At 43.9% G+C, this 20,042-nt stretch overlaps 1 protein-coding gene across 3 annotated transcripts in view; it reads left to right on the top strand.

Annotated features, from left to right (window-relative positions):
* The window catches only part of stxbp5a (syntaxin binding protein 5a (tomosyn)), a 91,209-nt gene that overhangs the window by 47,144 nt on the left and 24,023 nt on the right, over positions 1-20,042 (top strand). For all 3 annotated transcript variants that reach the window (XR_008416200.1, XM_053880339.1, XM_053880341.1), the window contains exons 6-8: positions 2,816-2,879; positions 4,162-4,245; positions 16,249-16,372. Coding sequence is in view for 2 of the 3 variants with exons in the window: in XM_053880339.1 (XP_053736314.1) it covers positions 2,816-2,879; positions 4,162-4,245; positions 16,249-16,372 (272 nt within the window). In the remaining variant the exon portion in view is untranslated. The remainder of the gene's footprint in view (positions 1-2,815; positions 2,880-4,161; positions 4,246-16,248; positions 16,373-20,042) is intronic.

Here is a 20,042-nt window from a genome sequence, read left to right as displayed (position 1 = left end):
CCCTAAAATCTTAAAACCAAATGTCAATAGGCGACAAAATGTAAAGAAAAAAGTAATAGAGTTTACCTGAAGTGATCTGTGGTGAGTTTTGGGATTACTGTCATCCAGACCTGGGGCCCATTTGAAGGTCCCCAGCTTCACTGAGGTTTTATTTGTGGCTCACTAGAACTGTTGCCAGAAAATACACATTTTCCTACATTCCAACTTTAATTGAGAAGCATTTTAGCAATGCTTAATAAGGTTATGCCAGAAAAAAATGTCAGTTTTTTCAGCCAATTCCCATTTAGGAACCATCCAGTCTCGCCGCCCACCAACGGCTGCTCCATGTTTGCAACTAAACCAATAAAACTGCTTCAAACTTGGCCATAAATAAGTAGCTTTCACCCCAAATAAAACGTAGCTGTGCTCCACTTTCCTTGCAAACTGACAACATTTGTTTGAAATATTTTTTGAGCTTTTCCGATCTTAAGTGTTTGTGTACGATGAAGGTAAGGTATTGGCCGAACGGAGGTGACCACATGGTGAAACTTTTATTTGTTTATTCTCCCATTAAAAAGCAACACAACATGCTTCCCTCCGTGATCAGATTCATATCACCGTCAGCCAAGCACACTTGAGCTTTTGTGTGTGTTATTTGTTTTAATGGCCTGTTGGGAGCGTCTGCCTGTAAGAGATGTTTTCAAATTTAATGAAGTGTTGCCCTCGCTATTGGTTAAACACCCCCCCCACCCGGCGCTGGCTGAGATATTGTTGCTTTATGGTGCATAAGTACGTGCTGGGGTCCGTGTAGCTGGTATGCACATGTGCGTAACATGAGCGGGAGGATGAGCACAATGGAGGATAGGCAAACACTGCAAGGACTGGATGAATATCTCAGGCTCCTCCAGCTGGAATGTACCGCTCTGTGTATGCAAATTTGCGGCTACAGTAGCGCGGTGAAGTGGTTAAGTTAAGCAGCCGTTGTTTGTTTGAGTAGGAGGGTTTGTGTGTTTGTGGAAGATACATTTTTTGGGAGCCTGTGTACACTCTGCCCGTCCTGCCTCTGTTGCCATGGCGACTCCTTTATCTCTCAACCTGAGCGTGTGTTTGTGTCGGACTTTGTGTCGGCACATGTGCGCGCCTGGTTTGTTTACAGTATAATAGCAGGTTGAAACTGGGATCAGGAGGGACATTTGGCGCTTGGGCAAATGGGTTTGTTGTAGCTGCGGGCTGCTTGAAGTTGAGGTGTGCGCCTGATAGGTGGCGTGTGTTCATGTGAACGCTGGGTCCTTAGCTGAGAGACGAGCGTTGAAGGGGGATTAGATAAATCAACAGCTCGGGCTGCAGCAGAGCTTAGGTAATAGGGCTCCAGCGCTAGCAGGCTAAATATAGCGGCAACTGACTGACTCCCAGTCTGCCCACTACCTTGCAACCTTCTCATGCACTCTCATACATTACTGGGATTCTGACAGCACAGTCGGCGGAAATTTGAATTGCTCTGCTCACTCTGGAGAAAACATGCTGTTCGCGTGTTTACCTGCTGGTGCGGCGGGTTTCCTCCCGCCACTCTGGTTTCCTCCCACGGTCGAAAAACTTTGATGATTTTGATGAGTTTGTGTGTATGGGGTTGTCTGATTGGTTGTGGACTGGATACCTTTCCAGGGTGTCCAGATCAGTTGTCTATTTGTTTATTTATACATTTTATTTCGTACATAAAAAGCATTCAGGTTCTTCCAGACTTGTGTGTACTGTACCACGGCTATTCATGCAGCTCAACATGATTTACAAATAAATATTAATATTATGATTTCCACACCCACGATTCATTGAGCACCTGAAGGCACCATTCAAATTATATATATATATATATATATATATATATATATATAGATAGATAGATAGCAAGTCATGAAACTATGAATGTGTGTGTGTATATATATATATATATATATATATATATATATATATATATAAATGCAGCTGTGGGGGGGACAAGCCAGTTTTCCTCTTACACCGGTCCCAAGCTCAGATAAATGCAGAGGGTTATGTCAGGAAGGGCATCCGATGTAAAAACTTGCCAAACTAAAGATGCGGATCAGACAAATGTACCTCATATCGGATCGGTCGAGGCCCGGGTTAACAATGACCGCCAGCAGGGTGCTGATGGAAATTGGACTACTGTAGGTCGAAGACAGAGAAAGAGAGGAGGGAGGCTTGCCTATATATATATATATATATATATATATATATATATATATATATATATATAACTAATACTATCTCATGTGAGAGAGCGCCTCCTCTTGTTGAGACCATTGTGTCATGATAACGCCTTTTGAGTTCTTATCACCGAGGATAAATATCCAATGTTTTTCTTCGGCCACATGCTAAATACCAGCACAGCTGTTTTCGGCAGTATCTCTGTCACCGACAGTGTCTCTCGTGCCGTCGTGACCTTCCCACTGCTCTTCAACCCACAGCTTGTCTTGGAGGCAGAAGGAGCCCAGTCTGCTGCCATGTGGCACGCAGAGTTCTGCTTTCGCTTGTCTGGAGGGCGAAAGCCCGAACCACACAGTGGGGGAAGCATAAAATCCACTTTCTCCAACACATCTGTGGCTCGCAGACCTGACGGTCCCAACCTTCAGTGAACTTGTCTTTGAAGCCTGAAAGAGCCACGGCATGATTGGCAACTCCCTCAATCTCTGCGGACGTCTTCCACACTTTCAAAGACACTTCATTTCCACCTTTCTGTGGAGCTGCTGAGAACTTAGTGACGTGATTTAAGTGAGCATGTGCGGTTCGATGACTTCATCACATGCCCTCTCTTTTTTTGCAGGTCCTCCAAGGCGCACCCCGGGCCTGTAGTCCACATCAGCGACAACCCCATGGACGAGGGGAAGGTGAGGATCACACTGGAAACATATGTCTTGTTGGTGAGGTCAAAACAAGCAAGTACATTTGTGAAGAAGAGAAGTCCCAGAAACACAAGGTTTTTTTTTTTTAAGCCACTACTGGACTCATCTTTCTACAGTCAGCTATCCATTGTCTTCCGCTCATTGAAGGTTGGGGCAGCAGCTGAAGTAAAGAGGTCCTGACTTTTCTCTCCCACAAAAGATGTTCCACCTTTTTTTGGGTGATGACTGAGTTGCTCCCTAGACAACTGAGATGCTTGATCGCTGCAGGGTCACCTGGGTTTGCCCCTGAGCCTCCCCCCAATTGGACTCACTAGGTGCTACTTCTAGTTTCTCCCTGATGGCTCACTTGAATAAAAAAAAAAGCGATCTTATAACTGCAGTTTCCTCCCATAATCCATGAAACACACTCGGATGAATTCCTAAATTATTAGTCATTGTGTCTGAGTGGTTGTCTCATACACAATGACTGTGGCTTGATGGTCCAGTGACCTGTCCAGGGCGTCCCGGCACTCTCCAGCAGCTGTGCTGGACCCCGGCCCTGTGGCTCCCTCATTAATGAATGAATAACCAGGATTTAATCCAGCACAAAACCACTTAAAGTCGCATCTCACTTCAGGATAATTCAGTCCGCATCAGCATAATGGACTCCTGGAGCTGTTTTGCATTGTTGCAAACCGACACTCGGCGCCGCGCCATGTCGGAAATACTGACCTTGCAATATCTCCTGCGATATGAAAAGATAATTGAAATAGATTTAACCGGAAAGTAATGAAAAAGCGAGTGTTGCTGGGAGAACTTGTTAAAGAGTGAGAATTGTTTCTGCAGAAGAAAAGCACCTCGCTGCCGTCGGAGATTAAAAGTCCGTTTCCTCATCCGGACCTGTCCGAGGTGCTCGCCTACCTCTCGCCCCGAGTCGCTGACCCGACCCCGGGATAAGCGCGAGATAATGAACGAGTGAAATACATCACCACAGAGTCAGTCAGTCGACCTCTCCATGTGGCAGATTTATCATTCGGACTTCAGCTGGGTGATGGACGTTTCAATGGTGATGAGATAATGCAGACATGGCTTCTCTAAATAAATCTTTCAGCATGTAAACAGACAGAGGGGAGTCAGTCGTCTGCTCCTACCTCGCTTCCTTTCACGCTGCGAGTGAATGTCAAACCTATCAGCTATTATTCCTCCCATCATGGGGCCTGTTCTGTGTTCTCCCTGTCATCTCTGCCGCCCATCTCACCGCCGCCTCTCCGCCACTCTTCTTCTGCAGCTCATAATTGGATTTGAGTCCGGGATCGTGGTACTGTGGGATCTGAAATCAAAGAAGGCCGACTATCGCTACACTTACGATGAGGTAGGCACGTCTCATCCCATTTCCTGTCTCCTCTCGCCGTAAATCCCTACCTGGGCAGAAATGAAATCACAATATTCATGGACGCCGCCTTCGTCATGCAAACACGGAGGAGTGAACCCGCCGCATTATCAGATTCACAGCAGATTACCGTGTGGTATCAGGGTGTTTTCTGGGATGGAGGGAAGGTGACTTTCAGTCCCCTGTTTCACTTGTTTATTTCACAGGAAACAGTCCATCAGTCTCTGGAGACATGAGTTTACCTGAGCTGTCGTGGCCCCTCCGGCTCTTCTCATTAAATAAAAGTTATGAATGCTTTATCTTCCATTATGAAACAGGTAGATCAAAACAAAGTGATCGGATATGATTCGTCCCCTCAGGATTGTGTGCAGGAATCATCCATTTATGCTTGTTAATGGAACAATGTGAAGCTGGAGGAGAGATTAGCCGTGACGCAGATATTAGCTGAAAAGAATCTTGTCATGACAAACATGCAACAAACAAGGGTTTAGAACGAAGAGTTTTACTTTTTGGGTGGGTTAAATAGTCAGGTTTGGAGACCAAGTTTGGCAGGTCAGATGGTGTGTGGAGGAGAGAGAGACAGTGCCGGCGATGGAAAGCCAGCATGATGCGACACCAGAATTGAATTTAAAACATTGCGTACAGAACCTTCTTTGCATTTCCACCAAGATTATGGATACAGACCAAACAGTTCCACTGGAAACCATGGGGGGCAGTGTTGCTGTTGCTACCCCATATGTCGCTCTATTGAGACACAAAGAAGACACAACAATGGTGGGAATTCTCCGTCCTCCAGACGCTGAATATTTAACAGCCTCACCGACCACTGCTTCCTGCAACGCTTCCTCCGTTTCCTCTTTTGTGCAAGAGGTACATTATCCGTTATTATCCCACGACTTTTGGACCACTCAGGTGTGAGTAGCACGACATGGCCCCCAAGTCGTGTGTGGTGTGAAGAGGAAAGCAGTTCTCAACTCACACAATCCAAAATAGTCCACAGCAAGTGATCTGTAATTCACTCACTGACAACTCTGAATCCACTCCATAATTCATCCCCGAGTTGCTTCCACATTACTCACCATGATTGAAGTTCAACTGGAAGTCGTAAACCTAAACCCAATGATGCGCGAAACTACCAGAAAATAGCAATTGCCTTCCTCCATATTTCTTTTTTTTTTGATCGCGGCCAGAACAACTGGAATGTAGGGGGTTATAGTTTGGTTATTTTGTGTATTCAGAGCAGCTGAAACAATGGGATGCTTGTGCGTATTGACTTGAAAGGGCCGGTGTGGTTCTGAAAAAAAGGGCCACACCTTTGCACAGCTGAGTCATGTGGCTTTATTGGCCTCCCCAGAGGCGATGAGGGATGTCTATAAATAAAAGACTCAACAATAAAGGGGAGAGAGAGACAGAGCATCCCTCGTCCCATCTGGGACTGAAAAGTGTCCCACCTTGACTCCTGTCTAATAATGAGGTCACATGACACGCTGAAACATCTTGGTGCTAATTCTGACAAAAAAAAATGCAATAATCCTCTTCATTTAACAAGGATTTGACTGAAGACTGAAGGAATTTATGACACCAATGAGAGCGGTGTAATGAAGTGTCATGAAACGCGACACCTTGGTTGTGTGATTGAATAACTCCATAAGATAACTGAAGCGGAACGTAATCTGAGGTATTAGGTTTTAGTACACTCATTACAGAAACTGTGTTGCACGAGATTTGGATTTGAAAACCATAAAATCGTTTTGTTATTTTTCCGTCCTGAGATCACAAATGTTTTTTTTTTTTCCACATTTGAATTTATTATAAACAGTAAAGTTGTTGTTATAGTCTGAAGCACGTACCAAAACATTTGGGGAATAGTTTGAAATTTATTAGAAATAAATTATGGTTTTAACATCACAGTTCAGTTTTAGATTGAATTATGCCGAGCATCCAGGGATTCTGAGTCTATACTGTCTGAAATAGCAAGATAAAACCAGCTTGTAAAAGCACCACAGCAGCACAAATTCATCCAGGAGAGATCAATAGTTAACACTGGTATAGGCAGGACTGATGACATGTGTCTGGCTGGATCAGGAGGAAGGGTGAAGCTACAGGAAAATAGATGAGTATTTGGGGTCAAGGAATGGACACGTGTCCATTTTGGAGGCGAAGAAGAGAATGCAGGCACCAGGCTTTTAGCTAGGATTTTGAAACGGGGTGTCCAAAACCCCGCCCCCAAACCATAACCCCACCCCCTCACACTATGTCGAGGACTTGTAAAAAAACAAAGCTGTCAAAATCTATTTGAACCAAAATAACTTGATGACTTGTGCCAAATATTCCTCCGAGTAGAAACCAATGAGTTAGTTTTGTGAACGATTGTCAAAAGTTTGGAACTTATCTGCGGTTTCCTCCTGTTATCAGCGTCAGACTTGCCATCGATAGCAGTGCGCTTCCATGTGGCAAGTGTCGCGACTCGCGAGATGTGGATCATTGCAAGATTATGTCGACCGCGATGGCCAAAATACGAGTGAGAAAGGTTTGAGAATCTGCAAATTTGGATCATATTTGGCGAAATTACCAGGCGGAAACACAATTTAATGTAAACCAGTGAGATGACACTACGAGTTGCGCATTCTACAGGCACTAACAATACACTTAGAGCGTCCTGCTGAGGAAACAGGGCGTCTGGTTTTGAGTGCTGGAGGTCGTCCATTTTTTTCATGTTTTGCAGTTTAGGGCGCCCTCTAGCTAAAAGCCTGACTGTCACTGGTGATCTGTGAGAGATGAGATGGAGATGGAAGTGAAAGGTGAAAGAAAAAAGAACAGCAAGTGGATGCTGTTAGTCAAGAGGTGAGACAATGAAGAAGGTGGAGGACTTGCTGTCGCTGAAGAAGCTCAGTGGAGAACAACTGTGACAAAAAGGACGGCTCAGCGAGTTCTGATTTAAATGAGCCATAATGTTCATCCCCAATCTGATGCTTTGAAAGCAAATTTCTTGTGTTTTCTATGTGTTGTTTTCTAATCGGAAACATTTTTGTTTTTTTTCTTTTTTTTTAACCTCTTTTCAGAGAGAAAAGGTGTGGCAGTCACGAGCAGCTGAAATTGTTCGCCTGCAGTCGACACAAAATACTGCATTTATTGAATAAAATGGTCGCTTAAGATGGTTTGTTGTCCGTGTTGCTGTGATATAAAATTTCTGTTTTCCCGACTGAAACTTGATTTAAATTAGACTTCACAATTGGACACCCAATTCCTCAATAACTCACCACATCCTGCGCTCCAACTATCGACCCTGACTCTCATTCACAAAACAGCTTCCAGGGCTTGTCAATCTCGCCAGTGAGTAAACATGCGGACATTTAACATCAGCAGTCCACAGCTGCTAAAAGCCTATTTAAGATAATACGATTATCCCGCTGACTTGCCAATGGTCACTTCATTGACTGCGCTGTGTTACTGTAAGCAGATAACAAGTCACCCTGGATGTAAAAAGGAGGGGATTATGTTGGTTCAGTTTACAGATGTCTCTCCCCACCGTCTCGCTGGCTCCTCTTCTGTCTCTCAGATAAGCTAATACCGCCCGCTGCTGCAGGGTTATTACATTCTCTAGTGCTGAAAGTCCCTGAGGGAGCCGGTCTCATCTCTCCAAAACCCTCCAGTGACACTTCTCTGGAGACGGAGGGGGGGGCGGAGACAGAGTGGGAATACGACTGCTCGCTTGGTTTACAATCATTTACTATGACTAAGCAGAACACAACCGTCTCCCGTCGTCTTTAGGAAGCCTTCAGGTCACGGCTCTGGTCATTAGTCAGATATCTTTAAAATTTAATCTGGCACCAGACAGGACTCCAAGGACACAAGGGACAGTCGTTGTGTTCCATTGTGCTGCATCACTAATGGAATTTTACAAATGCAGCATGATGTTTCTGGAATCATGGCGCTGGACTGAGGCCAGTGGGACCACAGAGGCCGACTCGATCAGCCCATCCAAAGTCGGGAACAAAAACATCGGTGTTGTTGTCACAGTTCAGTGATTAGAAGAGTCAAAAGAGCTGTTAAAAGAAAAACTGATGTCGACGTGGAAGGAATAAAGTAAAGAACAGTGGTGGGTCCAAGCGTTGACCCCTGTGGCGCTCCGCACAAATGACTTTATATTGAATTGTCCTACTTTACTTACATTTTGTGAGAAAACATTCTATTTTTTTGGGCAAATTCTCAACGCTTCAAAAATGGTGTTATTTTTCTCGGGTTATTATTGGAGAGACTTGGGTTTCTTGGGGGGTAGCTTTTGTGTTCTCCAGTTAACTATGTAGAAAAAAAAAGTTGTGAAAAATGTAATATAATTTAATACATGTGGTGCTGCTGTAGTCATTTTTACAGCACTGAAATAAATAGCACCGCCTGTGGCACTCCGCCTTTACAGACTTTATATCGGATTATTTTATTTTATTTTTAAGAAAACATTCTGATCCCAGGGCCAAAGTATTCAAGCTTAACGTCCTCTTACTCAAGCTTTTGTTTCTTATGTTTTTTCTGACCAAAATAAAATTTGAGAAGTCAAGTTACACATTTCATACTTAGCATAACATAAAATATACATGAACAAGAACAGATGGTGCCATTGTAATCAATTTATTGAAAAAAAAACATGACCCAGTATCGACCCATGTAGCACTCCTTCACAATTCCTTTTAGTTTTAGTGTCGTTTAACGAAATATTATTAGGAAATATTTTATTTTATTTTTATTTTTGGAGCTCCCACTTCAGCACCATATGCTGGTCATGGTTTTCACATATTTAAAAATGCGTGTAGGAGTTCCATCTTTCACACTTACTTTTCTCAAAAGTTCAGAGGATGCGATCTGCCCCGTCACAAGCACAAGTCTCTGAGTGTTAAGACTGGAATTTTGGGGCTCCTCATATCTTCACATCTCTAGCTATAAGACCAACGACCGATACTAAAACCGAAAATCGGCAAAAACAATTTGACACTTTTTGCATGACTTCCTGAACATGGATCTATATTTAGCAATGTGGAACTCTAATGAAAAGAAGAATGTAAATTGCTTCTCATTTGTTTGGGAATTTGCATCAGTTCCTCTGTCGAGCCAGATGTCCTGTTTTCAGTGGCGTGTAATTGGAGTTCTTCCTCCGACCACTCAGATCCTCCGCGCTCGTACGCAGCGTGGGGTAAAATAACTTTCCGCTTCCATCAACTGCAGTGGAAACAATGTTCTTCCTGCTGTGCAATGAGCTCGCTGCTGTTGGCTTTGATTTGGAGAACGTTTGCCCAGAAGCTCGCTGTCGAATTTCAAACAGTGTCGAGCAAAAGGAACATGAAAAGCTCTTACTCTGCAGGTTTAGAATCTTGGTGGAATCCAGAATGTGGAGTGTTTTTCTGGTTGAGTCGGATGACAGCCTTAGAAAAGTAAGCTGGCTTCTCTGGTGAGTCAAAGGCTTGTAAATAATAATCAGTTCTACACGTCAAGATCGCTCACATCATTTCATTATGAACCTGTTTGCTGCATAAGCGGCTTCCTTCGCAATAAATGACATATTTCCTGATGCCACGCTTTTCTTCGCTGCAGCGTTTTAATTTGGGAAGTTATGTAAGCCGCCGACTGCTCGAAGTTGAGCTGTTATGAGTCAACACTTTAATTAAAACACATTTAATGATATTGAGCGTTCCAGCGTCCTCTCGCTCTCCCTACCTTCCACCTCTTCATGTCTTCATTTTGCAGATTCCACCGCGAGGTTATTAAAATGTTTGACGTGGATTCATATGTCTGACTCTTTCGCTCACTAACTTGTTTTAGTTTTAACAGCTGAAACAGCACTGCAGCACCAATATTGGATTCAACTTTTCTAAACGCTGCAAATGGGATGAGAATGCTAATGCTAATGGATGCTACATGACATTCCATTCTCAAACACTTGCCTTTGAAGATTGCCTTTGAACTGAACTTGAGATCAAGTAGTAACGTTAGAGATCCGTAGTAGAAAAAGTATCTTACACATTTTACAAAGCAGAAACATATCATAAACTGTGTATTTATTATTGTGCTTGTAAAAGTTTGCGATCAATCCTTTGCTTTAACTGTATTGTTGAACCTGAAAATATGCCTAGTCAAAAAGGACACCATTATCTCTACAAAGTGATAAAGCATATGGCAGATTTCAAATTTCAGTGTTACGATAGAATGCAGTAGCGTTAACCTACCTTTCGCTCTAGTCTAATAATTTTTCCTGTCTCTAGCGACGTTAGCTTATTGATGCTAGTTGTTACTGCGGGATGCTAAGAGTATCTCATAAATAATCCTTTGATGTTAAACAACGTCGTACTGTAGCTTGTAAACTCTCTCAGCTTGCCTCGCTCCAGATCAACGTTGGAAAGACAGCAGGCGTCGTCGGCAACATTTTATTCATCAAAATTCTTTCTACTTGGCTTTGAAAACGCTCATTATTCCAATCCCCTAAGTTTCTCCGCTTAAACAAACATCACAGCTCATTACGCCGACTTCCCACCCATCGTCTCCTGTCACAGTTCAATTCATCGTTTCTCTCCTCCGCATTATCGACACATCATGTATTTAGATCGCAGGGATCCGACCGTTGTTCTGTCGAGTCATTTCTCAGCGTCAGTTCATGCAAATGGACCTGGAGCTGCAGGGAACGTTTGCTTCATTTGTTTCCGAGAGCTAATATTGTTGCAAGTCTGGATTATGCAAAACGAATGGAGGAGGAGAAAACAACTTCTTAGAGAAGAGAAGAGGGACAGTGTGTTCAGGATGTTGAGTCTTAGTTCTGTTTACCCTCCACTCACCGAAGACCAGATTCATTTGGCAGTTGAGATTGTTTTTGGCAACGAAACTGGCGCCATCCTTCATTAATTCCTGCATTCAGCGACTGAGAAAACAACAAAGACACACAAGAACTCGATCTGAAGTGGTTGTCGTTGTGATGTCCAGGAGAAGACGAAGATGATACTTTCTCATTCTGCAACTTCACACTTTGCGCCCGAGGGATGTTGATGGAGAGCTTGACCAACTATTTACAGTCGTCTGCGGTGACTTCATCAGCCAGATGATGCATGAGTGACTTAGCTTTCTCCTGGAGGTCGAGTGGGCCTGGTTTGTTGGTAGCACGGTGGTCAGGTGCTGAGTGCAGCATTCGAGCTGAAACCTGGCAGAGTTGCCGTGGTCGAGACAGATTATTGATGACTAACCAGGCAAGCCTGGGTACATGCTTGAGTTCAGCATCATCGGGAGGGTTCATAGACAGTGCTGAAGGGGTCACACAGCTTCACAACGTTTTCTTATGCTGTTGATATTGTTGTTGTTTGCTTGTTTGTTTGTCTTCCTCAAGGGTAAGATGAAGTAGAAAATACAGGGGTGCCTTGGTTTTCGAACATCTCGGAGTTCGAACAAATCGTATTTCGAACAAAAATTTCAAGATTTTCTGCGAAAATCCAGAACTCAAACGCCCCAGAAAGAAGCCGGAAAAAACCTAACGTGCGCGGACCGATCAGCTGACCCACGACGCTCTTTGTTATTGTGTATAACGCAGCCTCTGTATGCAGACGTGTCCCGTTAGCTACATTTACTGACTGTTTTTTCTTCATATTGAGGTGTCCACACTGGACCGTGGTAGAGTGTCACAGGGGAGGTGCTCGCTCTCCACACCTCCACTCCAGGGTTTGATGTCCTGTTGTGGGCTGGAGCTGGGACAGGGATGAGGCGAGTCTGGGACAGAGCGTGACTTGGTTTATGACTTTGTCACAGCCAAACTGCACAGAAGCGCACATTCAGAGCTGGACACGCACCGGGCACCTCTTCACTTCTGGAGAGACGTCACTCACTCGGCAACCCCTCCCACATGCAGCGGCCACACACATAGAGGAACAGCCACCTGCAGCAGACACTCTACATTCACTCCTACAAAAGACTATTTTAAGGCTTGGAACGCATTATTTCTTTTTCCATTCACTCTAATGGGAAAAATCAATTCGGATGTTGAACAATTCGCTTCTCGAACGGCCGTGTGGAACAGATTGTGGTCGAGAACTGAGGTACCACTGTATATATACTGCGTTACAATTCCCTCATAAGTCGGAGCTGAGAATGACACCACACTCGAGTTCCAGTTATTGAATTTGAAAAGACGATAGCGATGTCAATGGAAGCTATTCACGCATGCCATGTCCGATATAAGCAACTAAAAATGTCACAGGATGAGGAGGGAGGACTAAGTTTGTTTCTTTTGGTGTATTTGATGGTCTGGAACGCACCAATAGCTATGTTGCTCATCAGTAAACATCAAGCTACACGTTTAAAATACTACAGTGTTAATCTCACTGTCATGCTTAAAGAGTATGACAGCTACTACTGGCCTTAGAGCTACGTCATTAATTCCGTTTGGTACAATACTTGTTTGCCTGCACATGCTTCCAAAACAGATGGATTATTATTGTATTAATATAATTTTATTGCCTGAGCAACAATAATTACTCCTGGTGCTAGAAGATGAATTCACCATTTAAAATGTATTGGGATCATGTTTAAACAACATAAACATTTATCAAAAACTTGTTTGCTGAATCCCAAGATATATTGAATTTTCTGCATTGTTAAGCATGTTAAAAGAGTGGCGGAATAAACCTGGCATGAGACGACTGTATATTGAAATACGACGGAAATAAATAAAGTTAGAGACGCTGAAAGCTAATGGTTAGCATCAGGACGGACTGAAGGAAAAGAAGCGAAGGCGATGAAGAGAATAGATAGGAATAAAGAAGAAACTTACAAGATACGATAAACGTCTTCACGTGTCGCAAACAGTTTTGTGCGGGTGGACGATATTGAGATCAAGGAATTTATATTTTGTCTGGTCTTATTACTGTGGGAAGCTGATGCTATAATGCTGTTTTATTTTATTGCGCCTTTCATGGCCGCTCACAGAAGTGCTGAGCATTAAAGGAAGAAACTGATAATGTGAATGTTGCACCTTGTAAAAACAACCACAGAGATGATTTAAATATACATAAAGGTTATTCAGCATCGCTCTCAGAACAAATGCATGAGCATGAGAAAGTGATGACGGGAACGTGTTTTATCATTCAGCCGTGCGAAAGCAAAATTGAAGGTAAAATCTCAAACGGGGGACACTGAAAATATTTGCCGTTTTTTTGCGTATTTTCTGCGTGTGCATGCGCGAGAGGGAGACGTGACGCTAACAAGTGTTGACAAGATTATTCCATCCCCTCCAGTCCAATCTGTGGAGAATGACTTAATGTGCTAAATCATTACATTATTCATTTTAATTGACATTGTTTGGAAGGATGAGTGCCATATGTTTCCATCAGCCGGCTTGTTTTCTAATTATCGATAGCGCAGTGGTGGAGCCGTCTGCGGGTCAGCAGCTGAGATCTGCTGGAGAAAAGTCTTCCACACATGAAGTGTGTTTTGTTGTCCAGCTGCGTTGCTTGTCTCCCTTCTCTCCTTTTCACTGGTATCTCAACGTAGTTCTTCCTCCAACACCTTCTAGTAAAGTCTCCCTCCACTTCACAGGCTATAATTTTCATTTTTATTTATTTCTATGAAAATACTGGTTAAAATCTCGATTTCTAAACCTTTTTATAAGTAAGGTTTCTTCATCTAAAAATGTACTTTTGACCCCCAAAAAAACTCAGTTATTAATTCCCAACTCTAGGTAACTGACTTTCCAGTGTCATCAAATTCTTTTTTTTGAGGATTTTCATGTTGGTTTTAAGACATAAAATGCCCACAAGAACGTAAAATGTATTCAACCAAATGTAATGTGAGACAGACGGGATGTTGGCGTTGAATATTCCTGGAACAATGATGTTCCTGCAGAAGGTGCTACCTGATTAAACAGGTTGGCAGCGGTTCGGTCGGCCACCTGGCGCTCCACAGCGGTGATTCACTTCATGGACACACGTCCAGCTTCACTCAGATCCAGCAGGTTGCAGCGCTTGGCCAATAACACAGGAAACCAAGAAGAGTGACAGAAGAGGGGACTTGACATGCGGGAGAGGACGCAGCAGTCAATTGGATTGAAGTGAAAATGCGGTGGTTTTGCGCGTCACATGGCTTCTGTCTCACCATGGCCAGGAGCTTTGGTTTCAACTTCAGGAGCAGTTTGTAAAAGGAATCCGTCCATTGAACTGCTGTTGTTTCCGTCACCTCCTGACTGATTGTTGACACAGTAGACAACGTGGTTTATCCACTTAACCTTTTGTTTTCTCATCACATTGTGGGTGGTAAATTAGAATGTGTGCGAGAATTAGAATTGTGTGTCTGTGTATATATATGTGGGATTTGGTATATTACTGAATGAAATGATGGACCCATACACACATTTAAACAACAAATTATTGTTTATTTTGCGTCAGTTTGACAATAGCACAATAAATCACCTTATTTAAACTAAAGCTCTTTTAATGTCTTGAAAATATTTGTATAAGGATTTCAAGTCCATTCAGAGTAGTGGAAACCCTGGTCATTGTGTAGTGAAAAACCTCCCTGAACCAAAGCAAACAGATGCTTTTGTTTGCTTTGGTTCAGCGATTCCTCCATGTTTGTTGTAGTTGTTCTCATCCTTGCTGCCACGTGTCTTGTGCATCAGTGGGATCAGTGGAGCAGGAACCCCTGCACTGACCCTGTTGTCTGGACTGGATCTGAAATGGTGAAATTCAGAAGTGATCAAAGGGCGACCTGGGGGCCACATGCCCTTTGTTCTGCAGCCCTCATGAGGTCAGCGTAAAACAGTAAAATACATTTATAGACATTGAAAAGCAATTACGATATGGAAAAAAACACGTCGTTTTATGTCGTTATATCTTGTGTTTTTTATCCGTAGCTATATATAGGCTCCACTTGAAAGGATCATGTGATAGTTCGAGAATCGGGAATATCATATTTAGTCACATATTTTAAACGATGTCAGGCATAACTACACTTTTTTCCCCCCTATTTTTGACTCATTTTCTAGTGGGACAAATTGGAACTTAAAATTCAAGACTATTTTTTCTTTGGTCTTTGGGATGGCCCCTCACTACACTAAATAAAGTGGTATTTCTGAAAATGTAATTGTCCACCTACAGTCTAATAAAAGTGCATCCAGATTAGCCCACGAGTGTTTGATCAGAATCCTAACTTTTATGCAGATTGAGGCCCAGAACTCCGTGACGGAAACCGACGTCATCCTCCAGCAGCACCTGCGTGATTTGTAACTGCCAGATGTGGCTTGGCTGCTGTTGTTTATTGCTCCACGTCGCTATTTTCTGAATGTCAAAATGTTTGCAGGTATTAATTATGAGCCACAAAAGAGCTTCAACAAGCAAGGTTGCCCTTTTCAGGCTTACACGGCTTATAATTGTCTTTTCCATGATTGCTTACCGGCAGATGAATAAATCTACGGGCGCCTCGTGACGAAGCATTTCCCCCGGCACAGATGAAGAACAGGAAACAAGCTGGTTTCTTTTGGTCATCCAGCTGATGTTCCTCTTTCTGGCAAAGTGTGAATAGCGCTGCATATTTATGGCGTCATTAGACCGCCATGTTTAAGAAACTCCAGCTCAGTTTAGGAAGTGGAGAAGCCGTGGAACCCCGGCGACAAAAATGTGGACCATTTATGGCTTACAGCGTTAAATATTTCGCATCAGAATGACAGCATAAACCTGGATGTTGGATCACTGAGGAGAGGTCGTACCTTTTTGTGAAATTAAACTTGAATATTTTACAACTGGTCTAAATGAAATGACCTTGCCGTTCCCTCTGAAGGCGTCATAAAAAAAAAAAAGGATTATTTTTAATAAATGCGATTCGTGCCGGAGGAGTTCTCAGAGACCAGACTCTTTAATCTCACTTTGACCATCTGCTCAATATTTCATAATCCAATGTCATGCAGCAGAACCTGCGTGAGAACGGCGAGGCCGCACCTCCGCTCACCTCCTGCCTCTTGTTTCCTAGGCGATCCACTCGGTTGCCTGGCACCACGAGGGCAAGCAGTTCGTATGCAGTCACTCAGATGGGACGCTGACCATATGGAACATCAGAGGACAAGGAAAACCCATCCAGACAATCACACCACACGGTGAGAAGAAACACGCCCTTTCGGATTAGCACTTGGACCCAGGAACGTGTGTGAGATATTTCATATGGTGCGACTGGAAGGTCAACTCGGGGTCGGAATTGTGACATAGTTGGCGTCCTGGGATTATGATCATGTGATGTTATGTTTGGAATAACTTCATTGCCCTCTTGAAGAAGCAGCTCCAAAAGTATTGTCATCTTTTGTAGTGATGTATCGTACACTCTTAATCTTCGCACCCGTCTGAGAACTTGGCAAACTTTTTAAGTAGAGTTGCACAATGAATGAAATTTCAATCGCAATCACAATTTTGAGACGCCATGGTCACACTACACACATCTGCAATATTTCGGGGCTACAGATTGCGATCAAATTCCTGCATTTTTGCGATAGAATTTACAGACGGCACAAACCTACTTTTGCATGTCCATTCTGTAAGGACACACAGAGGAAATGCTGAGGTCCACTATCTGTCCAGCATGTCCTGTGTCCACCCCTAGGCTTCCTCCCAGTTGGCCTACTCTAAGTACTCCTCACCAGAGGGGCATCCAGGACTCAACATCCACCTCAACTCCGGATTTGAGCAGCAGTTCTATTCTGCCTGTGGCTGCAGAGCTTCTCATCCTGCGTAGGAAAAGCATAGGGCCACTTGAATCCACGGTCTTGTTGTCATGACCACAGGTGAAGGAGCTCATCCGTCTGTCGACCTCACGCTCCATCCTCACTTCCCTTGAATAAGACCCAATGCCCCTCCATCGAGGGAAGAATCTCATGCTCAGCCCGACAGAAATTTACGAGAGCAGTCAAAGGTGTGAAATTCTAATTTTCAATATGATCTTTATTTATAATTCAAATGAACTGAGGCCTTGAAGAGAGGTAGGAAAGTGTCTGATATTACCGCCGTGCCTGGTACTTGCTGGCTGACTGCGGACCTTTAGGAAGAGCGAGGGCGTGTTGTTGAGGACCACTGCTCTACTTCGTCAGCCAGGTTTTCATTAAGTTGAGCCGTTTATTGGATATGGATTTTCAAAGATGGACCTGTTTCACGCGGCGCCGGCTTTCGTCCCTTTAATAAGAAGCAATCCGCATTACTTGTTCATAAAAGGTGGCAAAAGTTGAGGATATCCGGCACCTGAAAGCTTCACAGCCATTTGCCGTGGCATTGATGTCTTTGGATCTATTTTTCTGAAGCTGAAAAGCTCCCTCTGGAGAAATAGACGGTATTAGAGACGTGCTGACTCGTCGTTTTGCTTAGGCTGATGCGGCGCGTGCTGGAGTGAAACCCTTGAATCCATTGTCGCGCTGATCTGATGATGCGATGACATCGCTGTGAGCAGGTCAGTGGCTGAGCTGCTCCGGAGAAGGGATGTGAGGAACAACTGTCTGAGGATGCCTGGGGCCACGCCGTGGGCTGGTGCTTACACTCTGTGGACCACGGAGGTTGCCCTCTAGCAGCTCCTGGAAATAAGTGCTTGATTTGTCCTTCTGTGTATGAGGCGGGGCTGTGGTGGTTTGTTGACATTGTCGCTTTGAAACCAGTGACTGCCATAATTTCCGTACCGTAGAGTGCAACGGAATATTAGCTGTCGTACAAAATTTAAGAAGGAAAAAAGATCTTGTTCATACTTAAGCCGCGGGTGCAGAGGTGCTGCCTGCACTGTAGAAAGGTCAGTGGAGCTTAAAAATGCATGAGGATCACTTCTAAACTAGTTATGAAAACAGGGTCCAGCATCCAGACTGACTCATGAAACAAACAGGGCAATGTTCTGGACTTGAATCATGAGCTCCTCACATCTTTTATTGACATTAAAGCACTGAAAATGTGCTGTTTTCGCCCATGTGTCTGAAGTTCCGACACCACAGCGGGTCTCAGCTGCTGCTTCTCGTCTCCGTCCTCCAGGAGGTCAGCTGTGTGGGTGGAGGTGCGGACACACACGCGAAAACAACAGCTCATTTTGAGCGTTTGGGGAAATGAATTTGACGTGATTTCATCTGTTTGATGTCACCAGGCTCAATGTTTAGGCAGCGTGACCCTCTTTAGCCTGTAAAAATCCATATATTACGCACGTCGTAGTATATATGTTGTAAGCTGCAGGGTTCAGACTGCGGCTTATAGTCCAGACATTACGGACAAGTGTCACCAAGTCTTGGTTGTTGGGAATGTATGTTCCAAGAGAACTTGAATCGGTAGCATAGAGACTTTTCCTTTGCGTATAATAAACCATTTTGTTGACCAGTCTGGTAGTCATGTGACTGCAAAGGAATTATTTATTTAACGCTTGAAAAGACTACACAAATATAATCCCCAAGTGTTCGAGTGTTCAGATGTTAGCATGAAGCTAATCGAGCTCTGCAGTGACTCGACATGTTTCAGCGTTTGGACCTGCGACGTGTGAAGGCCCAGGTCAACGTGATATTAAAAATGAACCATTAATCACCGGGCGCCCGACTGAAGTCTCCGTTGGAGCTCTCCCTCATTTCAGTCGGAGGATTACCGTCTGTTCAATTATGTCGAGCCTTTTCCCCGTATCTGCGCTAGCATACATTCGTCCATCTGCCATGTTTACTCCCTCTTTTAATCCGTGTCTCCCGCACGCCCACGCGCCACGCCGCTCTTTGACAGCTCGCGCACGACGAGGTGCGGCGGCCGGGCCAGACAAGGTAGTCGGGAACAAAGACTGTTGACTTACAGAAATGAAAGAAAAGAACTTCTAACCCGTTTCTCAAGCCGGTTTAGCGTGTTGGGGTTTTCTGAAAGGATTTGGCCACACAGGCTTTTTAATTAGCTGTTTCTCCCCGTACAGCGCGCATAATTACTTTGGTATTTAACGGACAATTATGTAAATTCCTTTGACAGGTTTAAGTCAAGCCCACAAGTCTGGCTTTAATTGTCTTCACAGTATCTCTTATTAAAAGTATTCCTCCATTAAACCGCCGACCTCTTCAATGGGTTTCGGCCCAAGTGTCGCTCGGTATCACCCGAAGTGAGGGAGACGTTTTCACTCGTATATGGTTACAGAGGAGAGGAAACACCTCGCACCAAAGGACCAGACATGAGGAGCGTCGTTCTAAGAAGCCAAGTTTGTAGCTGGTGAGCTTGACGTTATCGGTTGGCTAGGCCAGCAACAAAAGCTAATCAGCTAAAAGCTAATGAATCACGACATTTCAGGGCGTGGGTCGCTTGGACTTTTGCCGGGTTCACTTCAGCCTTGCGTCGTAAATAAAGGAAGACAGTCTTTACTACCTGAAAGATAGATGTAATTCAGAGCAAAGCGTTGTTTCGGAAAAAGAAAAAAACAGGAAGCTATAAGCTAGCAACATCCGAAAGTGAGCAAACAATTCACTTTGAAAAGTCATTCACTGTTAAGTTTTGAAATTGTGGCAAGAGTCAGATTATAGAGGCCAGGATCAGTAGATCCATGGAGAGGACGGTTCAGTACTCGGACCACAGTGGAGGAGTCAGGCGCTGAGAGAAGTGAAGGCCACAGGTCGAATGATGGCGGAGGAGCAGAGGAAAAGAGGACTACGAGGGAGGATGAGGAGGAAGACTTTGAAAGGGTCATCTACTGAGATTGGGAGCCAGTGAAGGTTCAGTTGGTGGTCATGGCGGTGGGCGTTGGTCAGGAGGCAGAGTTTCAGAAGAAACTATCCCAAAAGCTAAAATATGGTTCTT

The sequence above is a fragment of the Synchiropus splendidus genome, chromosome 12, assembly GCF_027744825.2.
Source record: "Synchiropus splendidus isolate RoL2022-P1 chromosome 12, RoL_Sspl_1.0, whole genome shotgun sequence".
In the NCBI taxonomy this organism is placed as follows: Eukaryota; Metazoa; Chordata; class Actinopteri; order Syngnathiformes; family Callionymidae; genus Synchiropus; species Synchiropus splendidus.
Note: the sequence above shows the minus strand (reverse complement) of the source record. Positions and strands in the feature narration are given on the sequence as shown.